Source organism: Marmota marmota, unplaced genomic scaffold, assembly GCF_001458135.2.
Source record: "Marmota marmota marmota unplaced genomic scaffold, marMar, whole genome shotgun sequence".
Taxonomy (NCBI): Eukaryota; Metazoa; Chordata; class Mammalia; order Rodentia; family Sciuridae; genus Marmota; species Marmota marmota.
The window spans coordinates 21,179,938-21,204,331 of NW_025999869.1; the positions used below are offsets into that span (position 1 = coordinate 21,179,938).

At 43.2% G+C, this 24,394-nt stretch overlaps 1 protein-coding gene across 3 annotated transcripts in view; it reads left to right on the forward strand.

Annotated features, from left to right (window-relative positions):
• Glra1 (glycine receptor alpha 1) overlaps positions 1-24,394 on the forward strand; it is a 78,766-nt gene that overhangs the window by 18,220 nt on the left and 36,152 nt on the right. For 2 of the 3 annotated variants that reach the window (XM_015492811.2, XM_015492812.2), the window contains exons 2-3: positions 18,168-18,295; positions 24,084-24,151. In XM_015492811.2, coding sequence (XP_015348297.1) covers positions 18,168-18,295; positions 24,084-24,151 — 196 coding nt within the window. Of the gene's footprint in view, positions 1-18,167; positions 18,296-24,083; positions 24,152-24,394 lie in introns of those variants that run through there. The other variant, XM_048814662.1, reaches the window with a different exon arrangement.

Here is a 24,394-nt window from a genome sequence, read left to right on the forward strand (position 1 = left end):
AGGAGGAAACCAGAAGAAAAGAAGGCATCTTCCAGAGCAACTGGAATCTGCTTATCTTGTTGCAAAAAGGAGGAGGAAGAAAGCATCAAGAACTTCAGCAATTAAAGCTTTCCTCCTCTCGCAGCCAACTCCATGCCTCCCTCTGGTGGGGCCCATGGCTGATGGTGGTTTACAATCAGCCTAAAGTGATGTGTACAGAACAGAGGCCTGAATGGAACCCTGATAGGAGGCAGGATACTGCCCTGTTCCCTCTGAGAAAAGAAGGTTGCCTGGAGGGTCTTCCTCCTCCAAGCCCAACAATATATCTATTGTTATGATTAGCATATCTCCAAGCCCTGGAAGATATCCCAGGGAAATGACTAGAAATGTGTCCCAAGAAACCCAAAATTGCAACATTGTCACATTGTGCCTGCTAAAACAAACCCTGAGGACCACCAAAAGGAGAAAGTCCCAGGAAACAGATCTTCCAAGGTCATCTTCTCAAAACCACTGCCTCCAAGCACCCCTCGTCTAACTGCCAATGGAGCTATAATCCAACCCAAAAGATTCAGCATGGACTGATACTCAGTCCTATTAGCTAATCTCTTTGTGATTGTTTGAGCCATCCCAGGCCTTCAGACCTCTGAAGACAAACACTGCCTTCATTGATTGAACATCCCTTGATCCACACAGCGTAGTGAAATCCATCTGATATTCGATCAATGGGTAAAGTAATTCTAATCTCTGTTCTCATAATATCTCTTCTGTTGCCTAACAGTTTAGTCTAACATTCTTTAATTTATTCTACTGCCCCTATTTTCAAGTCCAACCTGTCACTGGCCAGAGGAGACAGAAACTAGTAGTTACCTGCCTCAGAAAACTCATGCTGCTAGAGACCTGCTCAGCTCAGAAATTGACCCCCGTGATGAAGTGTGTAGATAGTGTCACCATATAAATGAGAGCTGCAGATGAAAATATGCAAATCATAATTATTCATTTAATATATAATGTATACTAGGTTCTTAGCTAAAAATTTGGTTTGTGTTTTTTAAATTCTCCCCAACTGTTCTAGAATTAGCCAGTATTCCCAGTTTATGGAAAAGAAAACTGAGGCTCAGAGAGGTTAAGCAACTTTCAAGAATGCACAAGCATTCAGTAGAGTCACAGTCCTATCCCACGCCCTAGCTGTCATGCTTACAGCCTCTACTTGAACATTTCTGATGGCCAGAAATCCAGCATCTACCTAGGCAGCCTCCCGGGCTACCAGGGGACTGTCATGGTCAAATTATTCTTTCCTTACAAGTATCAGGCAGCTGTACCCTTTGAAAGTCAGACTTGCCTTTCCTGGTCACTTGGAACAGTCCATGGGCTATAGAAGGTGCCCAAACTATGGAATTAGAACGATCTGGTTCCATCCCTGCCCTGCTACCTACTAGCCAGGTAACTTTGAACCAAGTCACTTTCACCCACATGCTTCAGTGGCTTCGTTTGTACAATAGGAATACAAACACATGCATCCTCTATGTACAGTGTCTTGGAGACGGAAAAAAATCATATTTGCAGAGGGCTGAGCTCAATGCCTGGAAAATAGAAAAATACTCAAAACCATTATTTTATTAAGTTTGTTCCCTCTTCCCCACAACAGCCCAGCAGACTGATCCCTTCTGCCTGAGTCTTTTCTGAGCCAAACACCCACAGAGTCTTTAATTATTCCTTATAGGTCAATTTCAAGTTTGTTTACCAGCCCAGTTGTTCCTTTCTGGACCTGTTCCAGCTGTTAATGTCCCTCTTAAAATGCAGGACCTACAACTGAATACTATAAATTAGCCAAGATTTAAAGTACAGCCCACATCCAGTATTTCCTGCTCAGGATTATTTGTTTTAACCTAGGCTGAGCTAAAATTTTAGTGAAGAATATCTAAACCAAGGAATAGGTACTTTAATTTTTATATTTGTGAAAAATGGCTATCATACTCCATGGTTTGTATGTGCCTGGCAACTGTGATTAGCCCTTATAACATATGTTCACAGGTAGTTCCAACAATCTAGGAAGGGGGTCTCTTATTTCCCTTATTTTACTGATAAGGAAACAGTTGAAGGAGTTAAGTGACTTGCCCAACCAAGGTCACACAGCTAGTTAAGTGACACAATCAACATCGGGCCCACCATTTGATCCCACCTCCCATTTTAAGCATTTAGAAGATATAAGGGTTTTCAGGGATGACATGTGACACAAAGCAGAAGACAACAGCAAAGCAATTTAATCCTCAAAGAGATGCAGGGCATGGAGCAATGTTGGGCTTCTGAACAACCTATCACAAAGATGTCCCCATCTGCCCCCTAGCATGTCCCCATGTCTGTGGCTCCATGGGCAATATGAGTCAGTGAGGGAAAGAGGGAAATGTAGAAGCAGTCTTTCACTTTCTTTCACTTTCACTTCTCACCACTGCCTTTGGTCTTTGCCTGTAACAGACTCTGTACTACGAAGAATTTATTTTCTTTTTTCCCCGCCAAGTTGCTGGTCCTGGGGGCTATGAGGGGCACTGCCACACTGGTAGAGCCTTTCTGCCTCAGAAATATTCCTACCCTTTGACTCAGCACTTTTGCTTCTAGGACATGAATAGAGGTTTGTCACCAAGGGGGTTTTTCACAGCATAATTTATAACCACTAAAAATTGAAAACTGTATAAATGGCCATCCACAGGAGGATAGCTAAGTGAACCCTAAAGCAGCCACACACTGGCATATGTAGCAATTTAAAAGTGTGTTTCTAAAGGTTTAATAATGAGAGGAAATGCTCACTTAGAATCTTTGGTTCATAAAAAGAAGGAAACAAAAACTGATTATGATCTACAGAGGGGAAAAAATAAACCTGAAAAATAATCGACCAATATTGTTAACAGTAGGTATCTGGATAATGGGATTTCCGAGTGGGTTTTATTTTTTAATTTGAACTTCATTGAATTTTTCCAATGTGCATTTATTGCTTTAATCATCAGAGGAAAATGATGTTTTCTTAAAGGGTTGAAAGAATCTGGTCTGAGGGCAGCCAGCCAGCTAGTGAAGATCAGGTTTCCACTGGACAAGGTCCATCTGTGTAGCAGCAATTACTACTCTGTTACCATCAGATCATCTTAATCCTATTGATTAAAATGCCAAAGTAATGCTATTAATTTACTACTTAAGTGGTAAATTACTAAGAGCAAAGCAATAGAATTACCTGAGAGTGCTGTGCTACTCTTCTAGGTGTGTGAGTGGGTGGACTCCAGTCTCTTCATAGACTCCAGTGTAGCACACAAATAAACCCTGTAGAAGTTCATATATTTATTCCCTATCACAAAGCCTAGCTCAACCAACTCTCTTTAAATCAATAAGAGTTATATTGAACATCTACAATGCACCAAGAACCAAAGTAAGCACTATAAAAAATATTTGTTCTTTCTAACAATGTGGTGAGAGGCAACCATTATTCTCTCTATTTTACAAACATAAAAGCAAAGACTTAGGATAAGTTTCTTGTCCAAAGCCACATAACTAATACATGGTAGAGCCTGGATTTGATCCCTGAGACCACCTGCTTAACCCTGGAACATACACTATTTCAGCCTTCCACCAAAAAATGAGTTCCTGTTTGTTTCGTATCTTCCACTTTCATTGACATGGTGGGTTTGGGTGTTTTATTTCTGGGGATCCAACCCAGGGCCTCACACATGCTAGGCAACAGCTCTACTGCTGAGCTACATCCCAGTCCTCGACATGATTTCAACTTGTATTTTACAAGTTAAAACAGAGGGTACCTACGCTTTATGGGTGAGGAAGCTGATGTTTAAAATAACAAGGACTTGTCCAAGATCATAAGGGAAAGAATCACAATAGGTAGAAAGAAGTCACACTCAGGATGTCTGCCTCTGCACCCAGAGCTTGTCCCATTCCTTGAGTCACTTCCCTTTGCCTCTGTGACATGCAAAAAGAAGCAGGAGGGGCCAGGGTTGTGGCTCAGTGGTAGAGCACTTGCCTGGCATGTGTGAGGCACTGAGTTCGATCCCCAGCACAATATAAAAACAAATAAAATAAAAGTTTAAAAAAAAAGCAGGAGGCAGTGGGAACTAGGCTCTGATCTTGTCCCCCTGAGCTATAAAGAGGTGACCCTACTAGAGAATCCTGAAGGCAGGAAGTGAAGAAGAATAAAACTCCAAGATGAAAATACTTGATATCTTTTCATTTGAAAACAGGAAGGGGCCCTGGACATAGCACCTTGCTGTTCCAACATCAGACATTAATCTTCTTTCCATCTCATTGAATCCTACTAACTGTCCGTAACACCTCTCCTGAATTCTCCTAATACTCCCATCGCTTCCCAGGGACTTTGTATAGAAGCTTATACTAAACCACAGATGAGCAGAAATTTAAAACAATGCATATTTGAGTTGAGTGAGCTGTTCTAGCAGATTTGAACAGCTGCTCCAAAGCCTCTGCCAAAATTCCACCTCAGCTGGATTCATGTATCAACTCTGCCTCCATGTCACCTTGGTTCAGTCAACCTCTCTGAATGTCAATTTCCTTATCTGAAAAATAGAGAAGAAAATGGTTGATGTTCCTTAAGGTTGTTAGGAGGATTAAAAAGCTCCTAGGAAAAGGTTCTTAACTCTGTGCGTGGCATCTGGAAACTACTAGACCATTGACAGCTATCACTATTCTCAGTTCATCTCTGAGTCATCTCTTGCATATATAAACCAGAAATGACAGTCCCTACTGACCTTGCAGGACTGTGATATATAGTCATTAATTAATAGCAGATGGTCAACAAACTTTTGTTGTTGTTGTTGTTGTTTTTAATGCACAAGGTGACTAGGTCCCTTAAGTCTGATTCTTCTACCCATCTATTCCCAAGACTTTGGAACCTGATGCATGAGACAGATTCTACCCTTCTGAGAATAGCTGTAGCTTTGATTCTGGATTGGAGATTCAAGGGAATCACCAATTTGGAGAACATTACTAGAGACCTGGATCTTCCCTACAATTCTATGTTAATATCCAAATACCTGCTTCAGCGAAACCCTCCTAACTCATCAGAAAGTGCTCACTTTCTGAAGACCTGTTCCTGAGCTTATTAAAGTCAGCTTCGAGTTTTGCTGAAAATTGCTCTTTCTACAATTTAAGATCCTTTCCTCCTTGGTGCCTAGCAAGGATTGGTTGTTTTCTGGACATCATCCTTTGCACCATAGTCTTCTGAATGTTTGAAGACCACACAAACTTCATTCCAATGAAAACCATTGGAGAGGATCAATGGCACCATTTGTGCTGATGCGTTTCCCATGGGTTTATTGCAGTTTGGCTTTTTTATACTACAGGTTAGAAACAGTGTAGACTTGGGAAGGGAAAGTGATATACTTTTTCCTAATAGGCCCAGAGAGGCAAGCACATATTTGTCTTCACAGAGATTTTCCTCTACTAGTTGGAACGTCCCTGGGAAGCAACAGTTATCACATGTTCATCATTGATAAAGGTAAAAGAGAAGACTGTGAGGGCGGGTGAATCTGGATAATCTATTTAATCCCATGAATCTCAGTTTCCTCATCTGCAAAATGGGAATATGATACCCAACTCACAGAGTTATTGGGGAGATTGAATATTATTACACACAAAACTATTAGTATAATATATGGCACTTCAGAGCCACTCAATAAGGACTAGAAGTTGTTTTTATTTATATCCTGCTCTAGCACCTAGTACTTGAACACATAATAGGCATTCTGTAATCATTTTTGTCATTATTAATATTATTGTTATTATTTCGAATATATAAGTAAATAAAAGAAATAATAAACTAGATGGAATGATCATTACCTCAGAGTGCCTTTTAAAGTTAACAAATCTGAAAAAGAAGAATTTCTTTCCACAGCATTTGTAAAAGCGCTGTGGAAAGTGCTTTTACCATTCAAACAATGCCTGCCCTTGGTAAAGACTGAGACTATTTTAAGGATGAGAGAACTGGGACAGAAAGGGGTAAAATGAAACACAGGTTGAATTCAGAGAAATGTTGATAGAGTCAATTTAATAAATAGTCAAGAAGGTTTACCCAACCCCACGCTTCATTTGGTGGGGGGGCGATGGCCAGGTGGTCAAGTAGGTGTCTCAGACACATTTAGAGATCTCCCCTGTTATGTTATGCTTATACCCTCCAAGACCCCAAGCAAGTCCCTCAGCCTCCAACGGACCCTTATCACCATCATCTGCACATGGAGATGCTATCACAAGGAGGTTGTGGGGATCAAAGACCGTTGTGGATTTGAAAGTGCCATAGAAACGGAAAGTGTTATATGTGGGCAAACGATTGCCACATGGCAATTCTCTCCTGCTCCAGATTCTCTCTTGTAATTCCAAAAAGTCATGGGAACATTTATATCATGAACTGGAGCAGCTCCTCAGAGGGACTTTGGAAATCACTATCACTTGAAAGAAGCAATAGACTGTGGTGGTTCATCATGTGGGCTTTAGAGACCAGTTGACTCATGGACTTGCCATTCACCAATTGCAAGATCTTGGCTAAATATCTGAAAACCAATGTGTTAGCCTCCTCATCTATAAAATGGGGATAATGATGCCATCATGGGGATGACTAGGAAGATTACATATGGTAACGTATGGAACGTGTCCAGCCCATCGTGAATTCTCAGTGGTAGCTAGCTATTCCTCTCATTGGCTGATCCAGTGTCTCCATCTATTTTGAGGCTATTACTATTTCTTCCCATTATTTGTACCCCTCCCTGAGGCTTCAAGTGACCAATCCCTGCTGTTCATTGTCATTGTTTTTCCCAAAACTTTTTGTCCAGAAGCTCTGAGCTCCATCCTCTGCAAAGATGCATTTCTGTAGTGTGATTTATCTGATTAAAAAGAAAGCTGCATTGAAGGTAATGAGAGCCATTTGCTCTCTGTCCAGCTCGTGGCATGCATGCTAATTACGCAGGGCCTGCTAAGAGCTTTTACTCAGGCAGAATAAGCCCCATAGGCCTGGCCTCCAGCACTCACACCTTTGGAAAACCCCCAGGGCCCCTCACGGTGTACCACATGGGGGTGCACAATGCAGATAGGCTTGCACTGAGAGTTTTTTCACCAAATTATCAGACTACAGAATGGCAATGAAAATCAGAGGCACAGGAAGATTTCCCCAAATGAGATATATAGGGGCAATCAGGGCCAAGTGAGATGGTTGTTGTAAGATTATAGGGAGTGACGTTAGAGGCAGGAACATGGGGTTTAGGAACAGACATATAGGTTTGGCTTAGGCCAGTTGCCCAAGTCATTGCATAGGAAGGCTCAATTCTCTTATGGAAAATAGAGAGAGAGAGAGAGAGAGAAAGAGATGACTTCTTCCCTACTTTCCCACCTTAGATTTCCCCAGAGGACATTAAGTATTTTTCCTAAGGGGTTAAGGGTACCAGGAACAGAGTTCAGGGCTTTTTTTGACTCTAACCAAACACATCACTGATGCCACATGGATGCACAGCTAAATCTGGAATTACAGGTACATAGCAACTAGTCAACAAAATCTATGAAGCCATGATCATGCACCAGGCTCTGTGTTTCATGAAAACCATGTCTACAAAGAGCCCAAAAAGAAGACTGTGGGAATCATGCTTTGGGTCTTGTCTACACAAGACCTTGCTTGACACCCTGATTCTGAGGAAACGGAAGGTTACTGAACTGAAGGTTGCCCTTGAACCAGAAAAGACTGAAGGCTTCCATGCGTCTAGGCTTGGGAACAAACATCTCCACTTCTCAGGCTGTTTGGAGGATGAAATGAGACAAAATACGTAGTGGGAGCCAGGTGTGGTGGTGCATGCCTATAATCCCAGCAGCTCAGGAGGCTGAGACAGGAGAATCCCAAGTTCAAAGCCAGCCTCAGCAAAAGTGAGGTGCTGGAGCCAGGATTATGGCTCAGTGGTAAAACACTTGCCTAGCATGTGTGAGGCACTGGGTTCAATTCTCAGCACCACATAAAAACAAATAAAGGTCCATCAACAACTAAAAAAATATTGAAAAAAAAAGTGGGGTGCTAAGCAGCTCAGTGAGACCTTGTAGCTAAATAAAATACAAAATAGGGTTGGGGATGTGGCTCAATGGTCCAGTGCCCTTGAGTCTAATCCTCAATATCCCCCAATATGTGTGTGTGGGGGGGTGTCTTTTAGAGTGCATAATAGGAACAGTAGGTGCTCAGTTGTTGTTATTTCTTATCACTAAAGAAGAAAATCCAAAAAAATGAAGCTTTGGGGAAATAAAAGGGTTGTATGAGAGGCAGAGTCTCCTCTTCGGACAATCTACACGAAATCCCTACCCTGAAGAGTGGGGCTTGAGGCTCTAAGATGCAGTAGCAAGGCCAGGACTCAGGGAAGGCAAGTGAGGCACCAAGTTTAAGGACACACTCAGCCTGTGGTCCCTGCCAGGGCACAGCTGGTACTTACACAAGCCTGAGAGTTTTCCTGGAGTTTTGCTAGGCACCTCATGCACCTCATTCTATTGCTGACCCTGCTTTGTGGGGTACATAAAATAAATCACAAAATTTATTCGTCTAGAGGAACAGACTAGGTCCCTAGGGATCCCTAGAGAATCAGGGGCAGAAGCAGATAGAATCTCAAGGTTCCTGCCAGCTCCAAGAATCCAGGATTGTATTTTGTTATCAGAAGAGAATCATGTTAAAGTGCATATGCTCCTTACCCAGAGAAGGCTCCTTGTAGGAGAAGATTCAGCTGTGGAAGGGGGAACAAGAAGGAGAGAAGTGTGTCTTGTTCCCTAAGACCCTGGGCTCAGAACATGCCGACTGTGACATTGTGCTCCCAGGGGTGCTGAGCAGATCAAGAAGTAAGAGTAATAAAATGTCAGGCACTCCCCTGCCAGCCTAAGCCCCTTACAGAAATCAAACAAAATCAGAATTGCACAGCTGGCTGGGGGAAGCCAGATGTTGATCTGATGATAAAACTCAGGCAAGGACAAAGGGTAACCAGCCAGCCCAAGCTGCATGGCAAGTGCCAACCAGGAACAGGAAACTGGTTCGGTCCATAAGGCCAAGAGAGCCACTCTGGCTCAGCTCCACCTATCCCCAGGGGCCTACAACACCTAGTCCTCTACCCTCCAAATTCTTTTCCCAAAAGCAGAGCCCCTGCAATGGAGCAGGAGAAGTCTTTCTCCCTCAAATGCCCAACTTGAACAAGGCCAAATGTTGGATCTTTTTAAAATTACACAGAAACTAATATCAGCAAAATTCAAAGTTTCTCTGATGAATCCGCCCCACCCCCGCCTCCTAAATACTGCCTTCCTCCTCCAAAACACCAGAGCGGTCCAGTTACGCCACCTCAAACAGGTGACCACCTCTTATAATGATTGCTAAAATACCTAATCTATTCTGTCCACTGAACATGAAATAATGAGAGGGCAAATGTTATTCAACAAAAGATTACGGATTGCTACTACATGCCAGGCTCCAAAAAAGACAGACACGTTCCATCCACCTGGGGCACTTTTTCTGGTAGGCAGTAACATATTTAACCTGTACCCACCCTCATATGCTTGTGCATACAAGGAGTGCTGAACAAATCAAAAGGGTCATAGGATTTTGGAGCAAGAGAGCCCATGGAAGCCAGAAGTGCCACTACTCCCCAGCACAGGGCCTTGGCAGAGACTTATAATCTATCCCACTATTCCTCCCTCTGGTTCAGCCCCAGAACCCTTCTCTGAGCAGTCAAGACCAGTGGTATCAGCACTCCAGATAAAACCGTTTGCCATGCCTGACCTAATCAAAAACTGCCATTTATACTCAAAGAAACCGAGGTCCACCTAGGAAAAGTAGTGTTAACATCCATCCAAAGCTACCCAGGGTTCCTGGTTTCTACCTCAATGCTCTATCCTCAATTGCACGGCCACCTTGATAGTTGTGTATTAATAAAATGCCTAGGGTGACCTAGAGCGGGCCCTCCAACAACGCTGGACTAGTTGACCAGGCATCCTCAGCACAGAATAAATTCCAGTTCATTGAATACCTCCCTGCCAAGGCAAAGCGGGTCAAGTCAGAGGACAAATTGCGTGGAAACCAAAGACACTGACCATTGGGTGGTGTCTTTGGAGGACCCATTCCCCAAGCTTGGCCAGGCCACAGTTCAGTTTAACCAGATGACAGATGAGACATCAGATTGAATATTGTTACTATAAATGGGTTGAGGAGGGATAACCTTACCTGAACTTTCAGACACACCATAAGGACACAGACCAGAGGGTCCCATCCTTGCAACTCCCGTGGACACTAGTGTTCCATCTTCATCAATTACCATTGTCCCCACCTCCCCACATCTTGTACATACATCAAACTTCTTTCACTTTTCCAAGTTCTCTCGCCTCTAGACTTTACATAAGCAGTTTCTTTTACCTAAAGCAAACTTCCTCTCTTATTTCTCCAAGCCAAGTCCATACCAAGCTTCAAGTTTTGCCACAAAAGCCATTACACCTCCAGACCCTCTTGGAATCACCCCCAACCCCCATCACTGCCCTTCCATCCACAGCAGTTGAGTGCACAACCTCTAGGCACATAATTCCTCAGTAACAGCACAGCGCATGCCTCAGACATCTCCTCGGTCACACTCTCCTCTTCCTCCCCACTTCCTGCCTCCTTTCCTTCTCAGTCTCTAGCCCCATAAGTCCCACCTCTGGTTACCCTCAGCCTCTCGGTCCCTCTTCTGCCCCTCACCTATCCTTCCCTTCCTCTTCCTACCTGACCTCCAGGACTTTACCCAAAGTGAACGAGGCCACTGGAATCTGGGAACAGCCCTGCGAAGCCAGAGTGGTTCTGGGAGGTGTGATGCCCTGGATGGTAGAATTGAAATTGTTACTCCCCACTGTTTTGGCAAACCCCAGTTCATCTGAAATTCACATTGACAGTTTCACATTGACTCTCTGTTTCCAATTGATGTTGTAACTGGAGAACGAGAATCTGAGCATCGATCTGGCCTTTCTTCCACCAAATTCTTGAGAAACCATTTGGCTCACTGGAGAGAGATCTTGAGACTGGATGGGAAAGAAACAAGATAAACATATTTCCCCACAGGAGTTCAGGCAAAGTCAGATTCTCAGACCAGATGCATGAACAATAAGAGAGAATATTACAGATTCATAAAATGCTGGCTTACAGCTGGAGGACTCTTAGGAGATCACCCCAATTCCCTCACTTTATAACCTTGGGAAGCTGGAAGACAAGAGGGGAATTGGCTCGCCCAAGGTCACACAGTCCCCACTTCATTAGAGCCCATGACCTCTGTCAAAATCTGTTCCTAAACCTTTCTGTGCTCTTTGTCATGATTCTTTAAATACCACACTCTCGATGTGACAAATCCCAACTAGAGGTGACAGACATCTAATGGTCCACCCAATGTACCTATCACCATAAGCCGTCAGTGGGGAACAGAAAACTTGATCCCAGAAGTCCTCACTGTCCTTCAAAGATTACTACTAATCAAAGCTGTCTAAACTGAGCCTGACCCACCTATTACATTCAGTAATCCCTGAAACAATTTGTATCATTTCCAAATACTTTCATAAGGTCAGAAAATCCTAGTGAGTGTTTGCTTTCTCAGATTCATTCCCAGCTTCGCTGCTCAGCATCTCAGAGTCTAGAAGCAAATGCTTAAGTCCAACAGAGGCGGCAGTTACAAATGTGTCTCAGTGTCCCCTGATGTGTGTTTACTCCACACAGAGGCACAGAACACAGAGGCACTATAGGTGGAGGAAGGCTTAAAATAATCCTGTGCAAATTGTACTGTCTAAATATAGGATTACCAAGAGTGAGGGAAACGGCTATTTTGTCATTAAAGGAGACCCTTTATATTTCACAGGGGAAAACATTGGGGAACTTTTGAACTAGAACTGTGAGAAATGGGTTGGGGGTGATTTATCATTATTGAATATACACAAATAACATTGAGTTATTATTGAACCCATCCTCTTAACCATCATTGCATCTAAACAAGTCTCAGTGAGGTGTTAGTACGTCTCTAACGCCTTCGAACACTGCTGATCTTCCTTTGAGCAGCCCGCAGATTCAGGACTCTGACAAGAGGCAGCAACAGCCCAGCATCTTAAATGCTTCTCTTTTTGCCTATTCTCATGACACTTGCTATTATTGTTATCTTCTATTACAGGAAGTGACACAAGTTTTCCACTTCTGAATAGTAAAATGTAGTTTCCTTTTTTACAAAGAAAAAGTGTACGTTTAAAAGAAGTGAGAACATTTAATTTTTTTTAAGTGAAGTAAATAGTAGAGGTGGTACACAAACAGAACATGAGTTATAAAACGATCACAGAAAACCACTGGTAAATGATATATGGGAAAGACTGGACCAGAGAATCTCAAAATTTCAAAGAATTCTGCTGTGAATCTCTGAACAAAAGATCCTTTGGTATCTGGCGATTGTATCTTCTCCATTTTTAAGTGTTGTCAGTCAAAGCTGTGCGTGCCGGGATCACTAGAAGTCAGACGTGTTTTGATGTTCTTGGATACAACAGGATCTAACAAGCTTCAACAACAAATAACAACAGATACAGTCATCTGATCTTTGACAAAAGTGCCAAAAACATACATTGAAGAAAAGACAGCCTTTTTAAGAAATGGTGGTGGGAAAATTGGTTATCCATATGTAGAAGAATGAAACTAGATCCTTATCTCTTACCCTGCGTAGAAGTCAATTAAAAATGGATCGAAGACCTAGGACTTAGATCAGAAACTATACAACTCCTAGAAGAAAACATAGGGTCAACTCTCCAATATATAGGTGTACACAATGACTTTCTCGATAGGGACTCCTAAAGCTCAGGAAATAATGCCAAGAGTTAATAAATGGGACGGCATCAAGTTGAAAGCTTCTGCACAGCAAAGGAAACAATTAGGATGTGAAGAGAGAACTTACAGAATAGGAGAAAACCTTTGCTAGCTACTCTTCTGACAGAGGATTCATATTCAGAATATACAAAGAACTCAAAAAAAAAAAGCCAACTTAGAACCTAATTAATAAATGGGAAAATGAACTGAACAGACTCTTTTGAAAAGGACTCTTAGGAGATCATCCCAATCCCCTCACTTTTGAAAAGAAAAAAATACAAATGGTCAACAAATATATGAAAATATGTTCAACATCTTTAGCAGTTAGGGAAATGCAAATCAAAACTACACTGAGATTTCATCTCCCACCAATTAGAAAGGCAGCCATCAAGAACACAAACAATAATAGATGCTGGAACACTTCACAGAAGAAGAAATATGATCCATCAACAAATATATAAAAAATGTTCAACATCTCTAGCAATTAGAAAATGCAAATTAAAACTACACTGAGATTTCATCTCACTCCAGTCAGAATGGCAATTATCAAGAATACAAATAACAATAAATGTTGGTGAGGATGTAGGAATACATTTCTGGTGGGACTGCAAATTGGTGTAACCACTCTGGAAAGAAAGATGGAGAATCTTGGAATGGAACCACCCTTGACCCAGTTATTCCACTTCTCAATATATACACCCAAAGGGCTTAAACTCAGCATACTGTGGTGACACGGCCACATCAATGTTTGTAACAGCTCAATTCACAATAGCTAAGCTATGGAACCAACCTAGGTACCCTTCAATAGATGAATAGATAAAGAAAATGTGGTACACATACTCAATGGAGTACTACTCAGTGATGAAGAATGAAATTATAGTGCTTACTGGTAAATGGATTGAACTGGAGACTATTAGGCTAAGTAAAATAAGCCAATCCCCAAAAACCAAAGGCCTAATATTCTCTCTGATATGCAGATGCTGACCCACAAGAGGCTGGAGGTCGGGGGGAGGGTTTCACTGGATTGGACAGGGCCGAATAGGGGAAAGGGAGAGGGGATGGAAATGGGAAAGACAGTAGGCTAAATCAGACCTAAGTTTTCCATGTTCATGTATGAACACACGACCAGTGTAACTCCACATCATGTACAACCACAAGAATGGGAAGTTACACTCCATGTATATATAACATGTCAAAATATATTCTAGTGTCATGTATAACTAAAAAGAACAAATTTTAAAGCATAGTAATAAATGCTGGAAAGAATCTGGAGGAGAAATTATACCCCATCTGATTCAAATGTATGTTATGTCAAGATCATTGTACTGTCATGTGTAACTAATTAAAACAAATTTAAAAAAGAATGTGGAGGAAAAGGTACACTTCTACACTCTTGGTGGAGTTGTAAATTAGTACAACCACTATGGAAATCAGTATAAAATTTCCTCAAAAGGCCAGGCATAGAACTACCATAAGACCCAACTTTGCCATTCCTTGGTATTTATCCTGAAGAATTAAAGTCACCATACTACAGTGATAACACGCACACCCATCTTTAGAGCAGCACAATTCTCAATAGCCAAACCGCAGAACCACCCATCTGATCCTTGGAGGAATGGATAAAGAGAAGGTGGTACAAATACACAGTGAAGTTTTAGTCAATCATGAAAAAACAAGAATGAAATTATGTCATTTGCAGGAAAATGTATGGAACTTGAGACCATTTCGTTAAGTGAAATAAGCCAAACTCAGAAGGTCGAGGGTCTCATGTCTTCTCTCTCATGGGGAAGCTAGAGAAGAAAAAGGTAAAGAGAGGTTTTGGGGGGAATCTCATGAAAATTGAAGGGAGATTAGTTGAGGAAAGAGTCCAGGAAGAAGGAGGAGGAAAGAGAAAGGGGAAATATTGGGGAATGATATTGGCCAGATCATATTGTCTTATTGTGGCATATATGAATACGGAACAACACAACAAATCCCACCATTATTTACAGCTACAGTGCACCAATAAACATATGGGAAAAAAAAGAAAGATTAAAAAACAAATAACAATCATAGCAGCTATCCTGATTTACAGTCTTCACCATTTACAAAAGGCCTTTCCTTATGTCGTATGTAGCATTTCTATAAGTCAGCTCTTGAAAATCTGAGTTCTTATCCCTTCTCTCATTAAAGTGCTGTGTGGCCGGGCGCGGTGGCGCACACACCTATAATCCCAGCTGCTCGGGAGGCTGAGGCAGGAGGATCTCGAATTCAAATCCAGCCTCAGCTACTCAGTGAGGCCCTAAAGAACTCAGTGAGATCCTGTCTCTAAATAAAATATAAGAAAGGTCTGGGAATGTGGCTCAGAGGTTAAGCACTTCTGGGTTCAATCCCTGGTACCAAAATAAATCAAGAAAGAAAGTGCTGTGCGACCCAAGCCAGTTATCTAACCTCTCAGAGTCCCCTCCGGTTCACCTCAGCGTCAGGATTTTCAGTGAGCCAATGGCCAGGTGACTAGACTGCAAATAACTTGCTGCAGACACGCGAGCTAGAATAACTAGAGGACTCGGCGGCCGGTGGTGGTGGAGGATTCCAGTATTAAATGGCACGTTTTGCTAATAGCAAATGGTCTGGGATAATTGGGGACGAATTCATTCTCCCACTGTACCGCCTAATAGGATTCAGGCTTATGAAAGAGGCCTCAGAGCCAAGAGATGGCTTGTGCTCTAGTAGCTGCTGGGAGGAGTGCTATGTCCCCGAATCTGATTATCAAACTGCCACTCTGAAAGAGGTTCTAGGGGAGAATCAGAAGCAGAAGAGTCTCACATCACCCACTGTATGCCTGGACCCCTTTACTCCCCAGAGCTGCAGAGTAGCCAGGAGTCTCCTGCTGAATAGGGAAAGGCTGAAACTGTGGTGCTGATAGCACTGGGCCTGAGAGAGGGCTTAGCCATGCAGGTCCATGGTGCACCTGGGAGCAGTGTGAGAGGAGAAGCCCTCACATACACACACACACATACACACACACACACACACAGCATAAAGAAGACTGTATGGAGGGCCTCCTGTGTTCCAAGAACTGTCCTGGATATTATTTACAGTGCTATTTCAGATACTCCTTGTATGAAGCTAATGTGATAGATGAGAAAACTGAAGTTCAGAGAGGTTACTTCGCTTTCCCCAGGTAACACACCTAACTAATAACTGAGGTAGAACTGATTTCAAATCACCTGTTTTCTTCTTCTGCGCTATCTTATATCTCACAGTACATTCAAAAACAAACACACCGAAGATACAAAATCTACAAAGGCATTTTATATATTTATACCGTATACCCCACATACACACACAAAAATGCCCATACGAAATGCCACCCTTATCACAAACACAGGTATCCATAGTTTTGCACATATTTATGTAACAATCCACCGCACAGCCACAAACACTCCTGTGCATGCTCTAACCCCGGCACACATACTGCACATCTATCCATTTGTACACATGACACACATCATACCCAGGTCACCTAGAGACCTACATCTCAGAAATTCACCTGCATCCATAGTCACACACATAGAAAAATGCACCTTTCCCTCATCCTGTCCATCAAAACTAGCTCTTCAGGGTATGCATAAGGTATCTTCAGATTGTCTAATCCTAGAATACCTTCTGAATCCTCAAAAGAATACCAGATGGTGTCAGTATTTTCATGACTGTGTAAAATAGTGTCATTATTTTTAAATCGTTAATCCATATATAAATATTTATGAACGCTTCCTACTAGCCAGGATATTTGATTAAAGTGGCATCTTATTCATTCATTCATTCACCGTGCAATTACCGAGCACCAATTAAGTGTGAGACATCCCGGTAGACACCGTGGGGGGTTAAGAGAACAAATAATAAATAAAACCACCACGATTTCCAACTCTTGTAAGACAAGCACAAATACTGATGCTGCAAAATGACCTGGCTTGTGCCTTGACAGGACCTGCTAGAGGAGGGATGAGCCAGGAGAGGGGGACAAGAGAGGGTCTTCTAGTCCTAGAGAACAGGGATACATTGGTGTCCTCTGGGGAAACTGGGATCTGGAAGAGCAAGTTTGGGAAGGAAACTGTGGCTGTCACAGGTGGACTTGAGGCACAGGGCCTGCAGGTGTTTGCAACTGAGGAAAGAGGCCTTCAAGGGAGAGCCCAGAGTTGAGATAGAGACTTGTGAGTCATCCTTTAGAGCAGACCCCTTGAACACTTACAACTGAGGAGATCAGAAAGGGAGCTGGCGTGAAGAACAAGTTGAAAAGGAATCCTTGGGGACCGCCATGTCCTACTTAACTCCCTGACACACCTTTCTCCCCACGCTCCCTCCAACACATCAGCCCCGCAAGCACAGAGCTCCGGGTTGCATCGGGCTCTGGCTCTGCCCTGGGGGTCATTTCAGGATTAGGAAAGTTCAGTGGCCCAAGCAACCCAACGATTGTTCTTCAACCTGGAGCCTCCGATCTTGACTTTATTGAAATCTGTGCACCTTTGAGAGGTTGTCAGGTGGAAGGTCACTGTTCCTAGACATGAGTGATTCAGACTGTGAGGATGTGAAACTGCTTTGCTGAGGGAGTGGGGGACAGAAACCATGTGAGGCATTCCCAGGAGTTTGAGTTCAAAGTACCCAACTCTTGAGACAAAGACCACGGATTGACTCTGGAATCTATGTTAGTTTCTCCTGTGAGCTGGGTCTCAACTTTTCCAATTAAGCACTTTTTAAAATGTATGTTGCATGAGATAGTAGCCCCAGAAGCACCCACATATAAATTTGTTAAAAGCTCTGTGTAGACCTGAGGTGAGGATGCCTGGTTCGATTTGTATTACCAAATGCATTTGACATTGGAAACTTTTTTTTTCTTTTTTTAACTCAGTGACTGATTCTAAAAAGACACCTTGGGGAGAGAGCCTGGATAATTCCCTGTCCAAGGTTCGTTCAGTTATCTGCTCCATGGACCTATGAGAGGGCAGATACCCAGGCAGAGGGTGTCAAAGGGTTAACCCTTCAATCTTACCCCCTAGGGAAACACAGTAGCCAAGTGTGATTTCCTCCAAATCCCAGAGATGACACCTTACAGAAGTCGGTAGTTTCTCAGCATCAGTCAGACACTTGGCTGCCTGCCAGAATCCCACAGTGGTTTATATATTTGGGTTGGGTAAACAATTTAGCCTGGGCCGTCCTTCATTAGAGACCATATGACTGTTCCTGGGGCTAGAACACTCCAGAGGTTCCACAGGGCTGGACAAAGCTGGGATCTGATCACCACATGAGAAAGGGTCACCATTAACCTTTGCTTTTCTCTTGCTCTTCTTAGCCTTGCTGCTTCTAAGGAGGCTGAAGCTGCCCGCTCTGCACCCAAGCCAATGTCACCCTCGGATTTCCTGGATAAGCTGATGGGCAGGACTTCTGGATATGATGCCAGGATCAGGCCCAATTTTAAAGGTAGAGAAAAAAAAATTCCTTTCAGATCCATAAGAAAATGCTTTCCCAAATTACAACATGGTATTTATGCAGATAGTAAAATCCCATGACTCTTTCTGTACCCAGGACAGACATTGCTAATCAATTCAGTCTCCTCTCCCACCAAGCCCAGACAAAGCCACAGAGAATCTGACTCAACCGTACTTCTGGCTACTAGAAGTCAATAAGTACATTAATATCTATTTGCTACTTCTGGTGTAGACAGAGGATAAACACAGAATGTGGAAAAATAGGTTCTAGTTTAGGCTCAGGCACAAATTTACTCTTTGGGGGCGGAGGGAGTACCAGGGATTGAACTCAGGGGCACTCAACCACTGAGCGACATCCCCAGCCCTATTTTGTATTTTATTTAGAGACAGGGTCTCACTGAGTTGCTTAGCACCTCGCTTTTGCTGAGACTGGCTTTGAACTAGCGATCCTCCTGCCTCAACCTCCAGAGCTGCTGGGATTACAAATATGTACCCTTGCATCCAGCTACAAATTTATTCTTGAATAAGCCACTCCCTCTCTCTGGGAGATGTGGTTGGCAACACCTGCAGCTTTTAAAACATATGCTTTGTGGAGCTTTGGGGTTATCATCAGGTGCCCCAAAATGGAGAAGCAGAGGGCATAATCATCAATTCCACCTCACCTTTTCCCAAGCAGTTCCACTTCCGTTTGTTTTGGATAAAGGTCTTCCAACTCAAATTCATCTGCTGAAAGGTTCCCAAGGAAAAAATAGGGGGTGTGCAGACCATAGACAAAATGAGGTGCAGTCTTCTCTGAATGGAGAGGCCTCCCCTAAATCCCAGACTGCAGGTTCTGTAGGAATGTTGGCCCCGTGTTACTAAAGAACCCAGTAGTCTGAGAAGAGCCAGAAATCAAGATCTACGTGAGATTTCCTAACATCTAAAACATGTCAATTCAAATGAAGCATGTTTGCGACCTAGATACACCTGTGGTTTGTCAAATTGCAAACTCTAGACCAGGCGATCTGAGAAGGTTCTCTGAGCTCTCATAGGCCTTGAGATCTCAATGTCTATAACAAGAGAACAGTTCTCTATGTCTACTGAGGCCTTGAAGGTGTAATCACCTTAAACTGCCTCCTTCAAGTCTGGGGGTCTTAATGACCTTCCTCCTAGCAACCCTGCAAAAATCTTACTCCAGGGACCTGCAGGTCAACCTCCAAACCAACTCCTGATTCCGGATGCCCTTCCTCAGCTCCTCTGGGCTCCAATCCAAGAGCAAACAAGGGATGTGACAGCTGTAATGGTTTTCTGATATTTGCTCAGGTTCCCCCTGTTCTCTGAGTCCCCTTCTCAGAGGGCTCTATCCACAAGTCTCTGCAAATAGAAAACAGTCCATGAGATGCACTTAGGTTTGTGCTTGCCCCACCCCAACTCTGTTCACCTTAACACTCCTACACTACCCCTGCCCCTGCCCCTTGCCTCTGAGGCCATATTTTCCATCATCATTAACAAGATGGGTGAGTCAGGCCTGAGGTTGCCGGCATAGCACAGTTGACCCAGTCCGTTGACCCAGTTCTTCACCAGGGTCACAATCTCAAATACCCTGATGGGCCAGGCAAGAATTTCTCATGAATGAAACAGTATGAGGAGAAAAAAAAAATCAGAAGACGTAAGCTTATCGAAGGGTGGCCTCTCTTTAACTCCTGCCTGTGGCTCCTGGCAGGAAGGAATGTGGGCCCTGGGATGCCATGCCTTGACATAGGACTTAAATCTAGGGTTTTATCCAATATTCTCTAAGTTTACAATTAAATCACCACCTTTAAAAATATCATTGACTAAACCGAACCCAAGGAGAATGGGTTATAAGCCTCCCCACCAGGTCCCATCCTTTACCACCAGCGGTTTCTTAGGAATTCCAGTCCACCACGCCCCCTGGTGGACTCTCTTAGAACTTCATCCTCTGGGGTCATGGTCTTGCTCTCCTGACAAAGATTCCTTCATTTGTTCCACGAGGGTGTGCCCAGGGTGGGTCACTTATCCGGGCACAGGAAAGGCCCTCAATAAACTTTCCATAAAGGAGTGAGTGACCCAATGAGTCAGCACATAGGCGAGGTGAAGGCTTAGAGCTGTTAAATGACTTTCCCAAACCATGCTGTCAAGACCAGGATCTTAATCCAGCTACTATGATTCCCTTCTTTATCTAACACTTGTTTACTCATTTATTTACTTACTTACTTAGCGGGAATACTTTTAAGAAATAAAAATTTTATGGCTGGGGATATAGCTCAGTTGGTAGAGCACTTGCCCTGGGTCCAATCCCCAGCACCACAGGAAAAAAGAAAAGAAATAACATTTTATTTTATCCAGACCACTGAATCAGGGCCCCTCCCCTGCCCACTCTGCGAATCTTACTCACAATACTTGAACCCAAAATCAACAGACCTAGATAAATCTCCTTGGCCTCTCTCAACCCTACATGGGCTCTAACCCCTTGGCCCTCCTCCTCGCTCAAGGTGAGGTACAGCTTCCTGGAGCCTCACCTCAGGAACTGAAGGACGGGTTTGCTACTTTCCCTGTGGTGAGAGTTAAAAAGCTGGTAAGAAGCGATATCCCACCACTGAGCCCCACAATCCCCTTTGCATTTCCACTTAGGCACAAAAAAGTTTCCCCAAAGCGTTAGACACACCACAGGGCTCCTGAAAAGGCCATAGGTCAGGCCCCCAACATCTCAACACACAGGGAGAAGCCAGCATTCTTTTTTTTTTTAACTCTGCAGAATGATAAATCACTCGGCAGCTTCCTTAAGGCATCAGAAATTTCCCAGCTCTTAAAGCTACGGGTGGCCAGGAACCACAGGCATGGTCCACAGAGCCCAACGGTAATGCAAATCATACTGCAGCTATAAAGCACTAGAACTGGACTCTAATCCTCCCCCCCCCATGTACATGATGCATGTGACCCTGAATAAATCATTCACTGTATCTGGGCCTCTGTTTTTCAGCATCTGTAAAATTAGCCAGTAGGACTAGGCCTTTCCAGCTCTGATGTTCTGCCTCTTTTTCTAAGAATTCGTGGATTACGATGGCTCCCAGGATTAGGGGCACAGCCCGATGCAAACACTCACACAAAAGCAAAATTAAACTTTAATATTTAATGAAATATATACATTATCCTGCTGCCAAAGGCAGCCTGATTGTAATTTTCTTGAGATAATTTAATTTCAGATTTATGTCAATGAACCGCACCTCCCCATGGGGTCCTTTTGGCAGGCGCCCTCTTGCACACATAAATCAGGATATAATTTATATGGGCTTCACAGTACCAGACAATTGCAGGGCCTGGGTGGGAACCCTGCATGTCATTTCTAGCCATGGGCAGTAACTCTTTGGGGCATCTTAATGGTATGAGGCTAAATGAAAAGAAAAACCTAAGTCTGAGGCTAAACAAAGGAGAAAAAAAAAAATAAGCTTTTGTTTAAGTGGAAGTAACAATGAGGCACATTTCCACTCAATGAAGGGGGAGAAAAATAACACAGAGAGCTATCCAGCTAGGAAAAGGGCTCAAGACTGAGCATCCCCCTGCTGGAGGTTCCAAGGCATCAGTCTTGAGAGGAGAGCTGCTGTATTGCATTGGTCCCCAAACCTGGCTATACATGAGCATCACCCAGGAAACTCATTGAACAATAGCCTCAGGGCTCATCTCCAGAGATTTGGCATCACCAAATGTGGGGTTGGGCCAGGAATTCTGCAATTTAACAAGTTTCCTGGGTAATTCTACTGCCCATTAGAGTCTGGTCTGCACATTTGTTTTAAACGCAAAGGTTGAGGTAACCTATAAGAAATCTTCCAGCCCTGAAACTTTGTAACTCTGAAATTCAAAAGGATCTTGAAGCAGAGAAATTTTTAGTGGAGAGCTTCCCTAAGATAATCCCAACCCTCTGGGGCTGAGAATGGCTTCCTAGTTCAAGAGCTACTCTCTCTCCAGATGGCTAGGGAAACTGAGGCCTGTCAAATGGGAGGGGCACTCCTGAGGTCAAACAGCCAATGAGTGCTTGGAGTTATGCCTAAATTCCATAGGCCCTGACACTCCTGCAGAGGAAGAACCCGGATTCTAACCCAAGCCTAAGTCTCCTCCTATGCACCAAGATCTCAGAACAGAAGGAGATCTTGGCTAAGTCTGGGTACAATAATTGGGGCACCTTTTAAAGAAGAACAGAATGGATTGGATACCAGAGGACAGACAGAGATTTACTTCCTTCTTTCCACTATCAGCAAACTTTGGTTCAAGTCCAAAGTTTCACCCCCACTACTTTTTAGCTAAATGAGACTGAGGCCGTTATTAAAACTCTGTGCTCATAAATGAAGTGGGGACAATGATTCTTTTCTGCCTACCTCAGTCCCTCATGGGGATCAATATGAAATTGGACTTTAAAAAATTTTCAAAAACTGCAAATTACAATCATCCTGTGAAGGATTATGACCTATTATGGAAGCTCTAACCACCCTCAAGTTCAGCTCAAGGTCATCACTGTTACAAAGTCTTCCCTGTCTCACTCTTCAGAACCTTTCTCACCTAGACTCTTGCTGTTTTGTTTTATTTAATTTTTTTTAGTTGTTGATGTACCTTTATTTTACTTATTTACATGCAGTGCTGAGAATCAAGAACACAGTGCCTCACACATGCTAGGCAAGCTCTCTAACTACAAACTCCAGCCCGACTCCTGCTGTTTTTATCACCCATACCCAAGGTCTTGCATTTCTCTTTTATTATTTTACACTGGTGCTCTTGTCAGCAAATGTGGAAGCTCAGTGATTAAAATTCTGGATTCTGCCAGTGTCTGTAACTCGAGCATGCCTCTTCCTTCCCCTGAAATCTCTCTTAGAGTGTAGACATCACGATGATCACCTTTGGCAGGAGACAAATCTGAACTCAAACCCTGGCTCAACCATTGATTAGCAGTGGTGGCCATGGACAAATAATTTAACCTCTCAGAGCCTCTGTCTCCTCATCAGCAAGAGAAGTAACATAACCATTCCTTCTCATGAAGTTGTTGGGAGAATGCAATGAGATGATCTTTAGTAAAACTTAGCACAGCAGCAAATGCTATATTGCTTGGTAAATGGTAACTGCTATATAAATATGATAAAAGAAAGAAATTGGGCTCCAGCTAGACAGAATGCTCTCCAACAAGGAGATACCAATGCAGTGAATATTCCTCCATTTCTTTCCTATCTTTGGCTGTAAGATTAAAAAAAAATTAAATTAAATTAAATTTAAAAAACAACTTGCCTTGAAAGTGTTTAACAAAGATGTGGACATTCCTTGAGATTCCCTCTGGATTCTCCACTGGTGATTCCTATCATCGCCCTTTCAGGCAGTCACTCTTAGTTCATAAGTTCAAGGCAAGGAACTTGCTGTTCCTTGCGATTCCCAAGATGGCCTCCAAATGTTGGAGCCATAAATATATTTCAGACATAAATTAGGAGGCAGCCAGTGGGGTTTGGAGAAGGGATTTCAACCATATGGCAGCATGATGAATCATCCTGTGTTAATGAAAGCACATCTCAGCTCAGCCTCTGGTGTTCTATACCTGCTGCTCACCTGGGGACAAGGAAGTCTGGCATAGAGATGTTAAATGGAGGCTCCCCCCACCCCTCCCATGCTTGGGGGTGGGGTGGCAGGCAAGTAAGGAGGTCTTCCACCAAGGGGACCCGTCCCTGAAGTCAGTGTTCTGAAATAGGTCCTATACTGTGGATTTCTCCATGGCCCGAGGCTAAGCAGGAATCTCTCTTGATTGGCAGGTCCTCCCGTGAACGTGAGCTGCAACATTTTCATCAACAGCTTCGGATCCATTGCTGAGACGACCATGGTGAGTGAGTCAAAATACAAGCTGCTACTTCCCGCTGGGGATATGTCTCTCCCGGAAATAGTTATCCTCTGTATTGATCTTCCCCAAGGAGGTAGAGACTCAGTGTTTTATTGTCAGGTCTCAGTGGTAAACCACAGGGCTCCAGTGTTTTTTACTGTCCTATTCAAAGCTGTGGGTATATACACAACATATGAAAATGGATAAAAAATTAATAATGATAATAACAGGGCTAACACTTGCCAA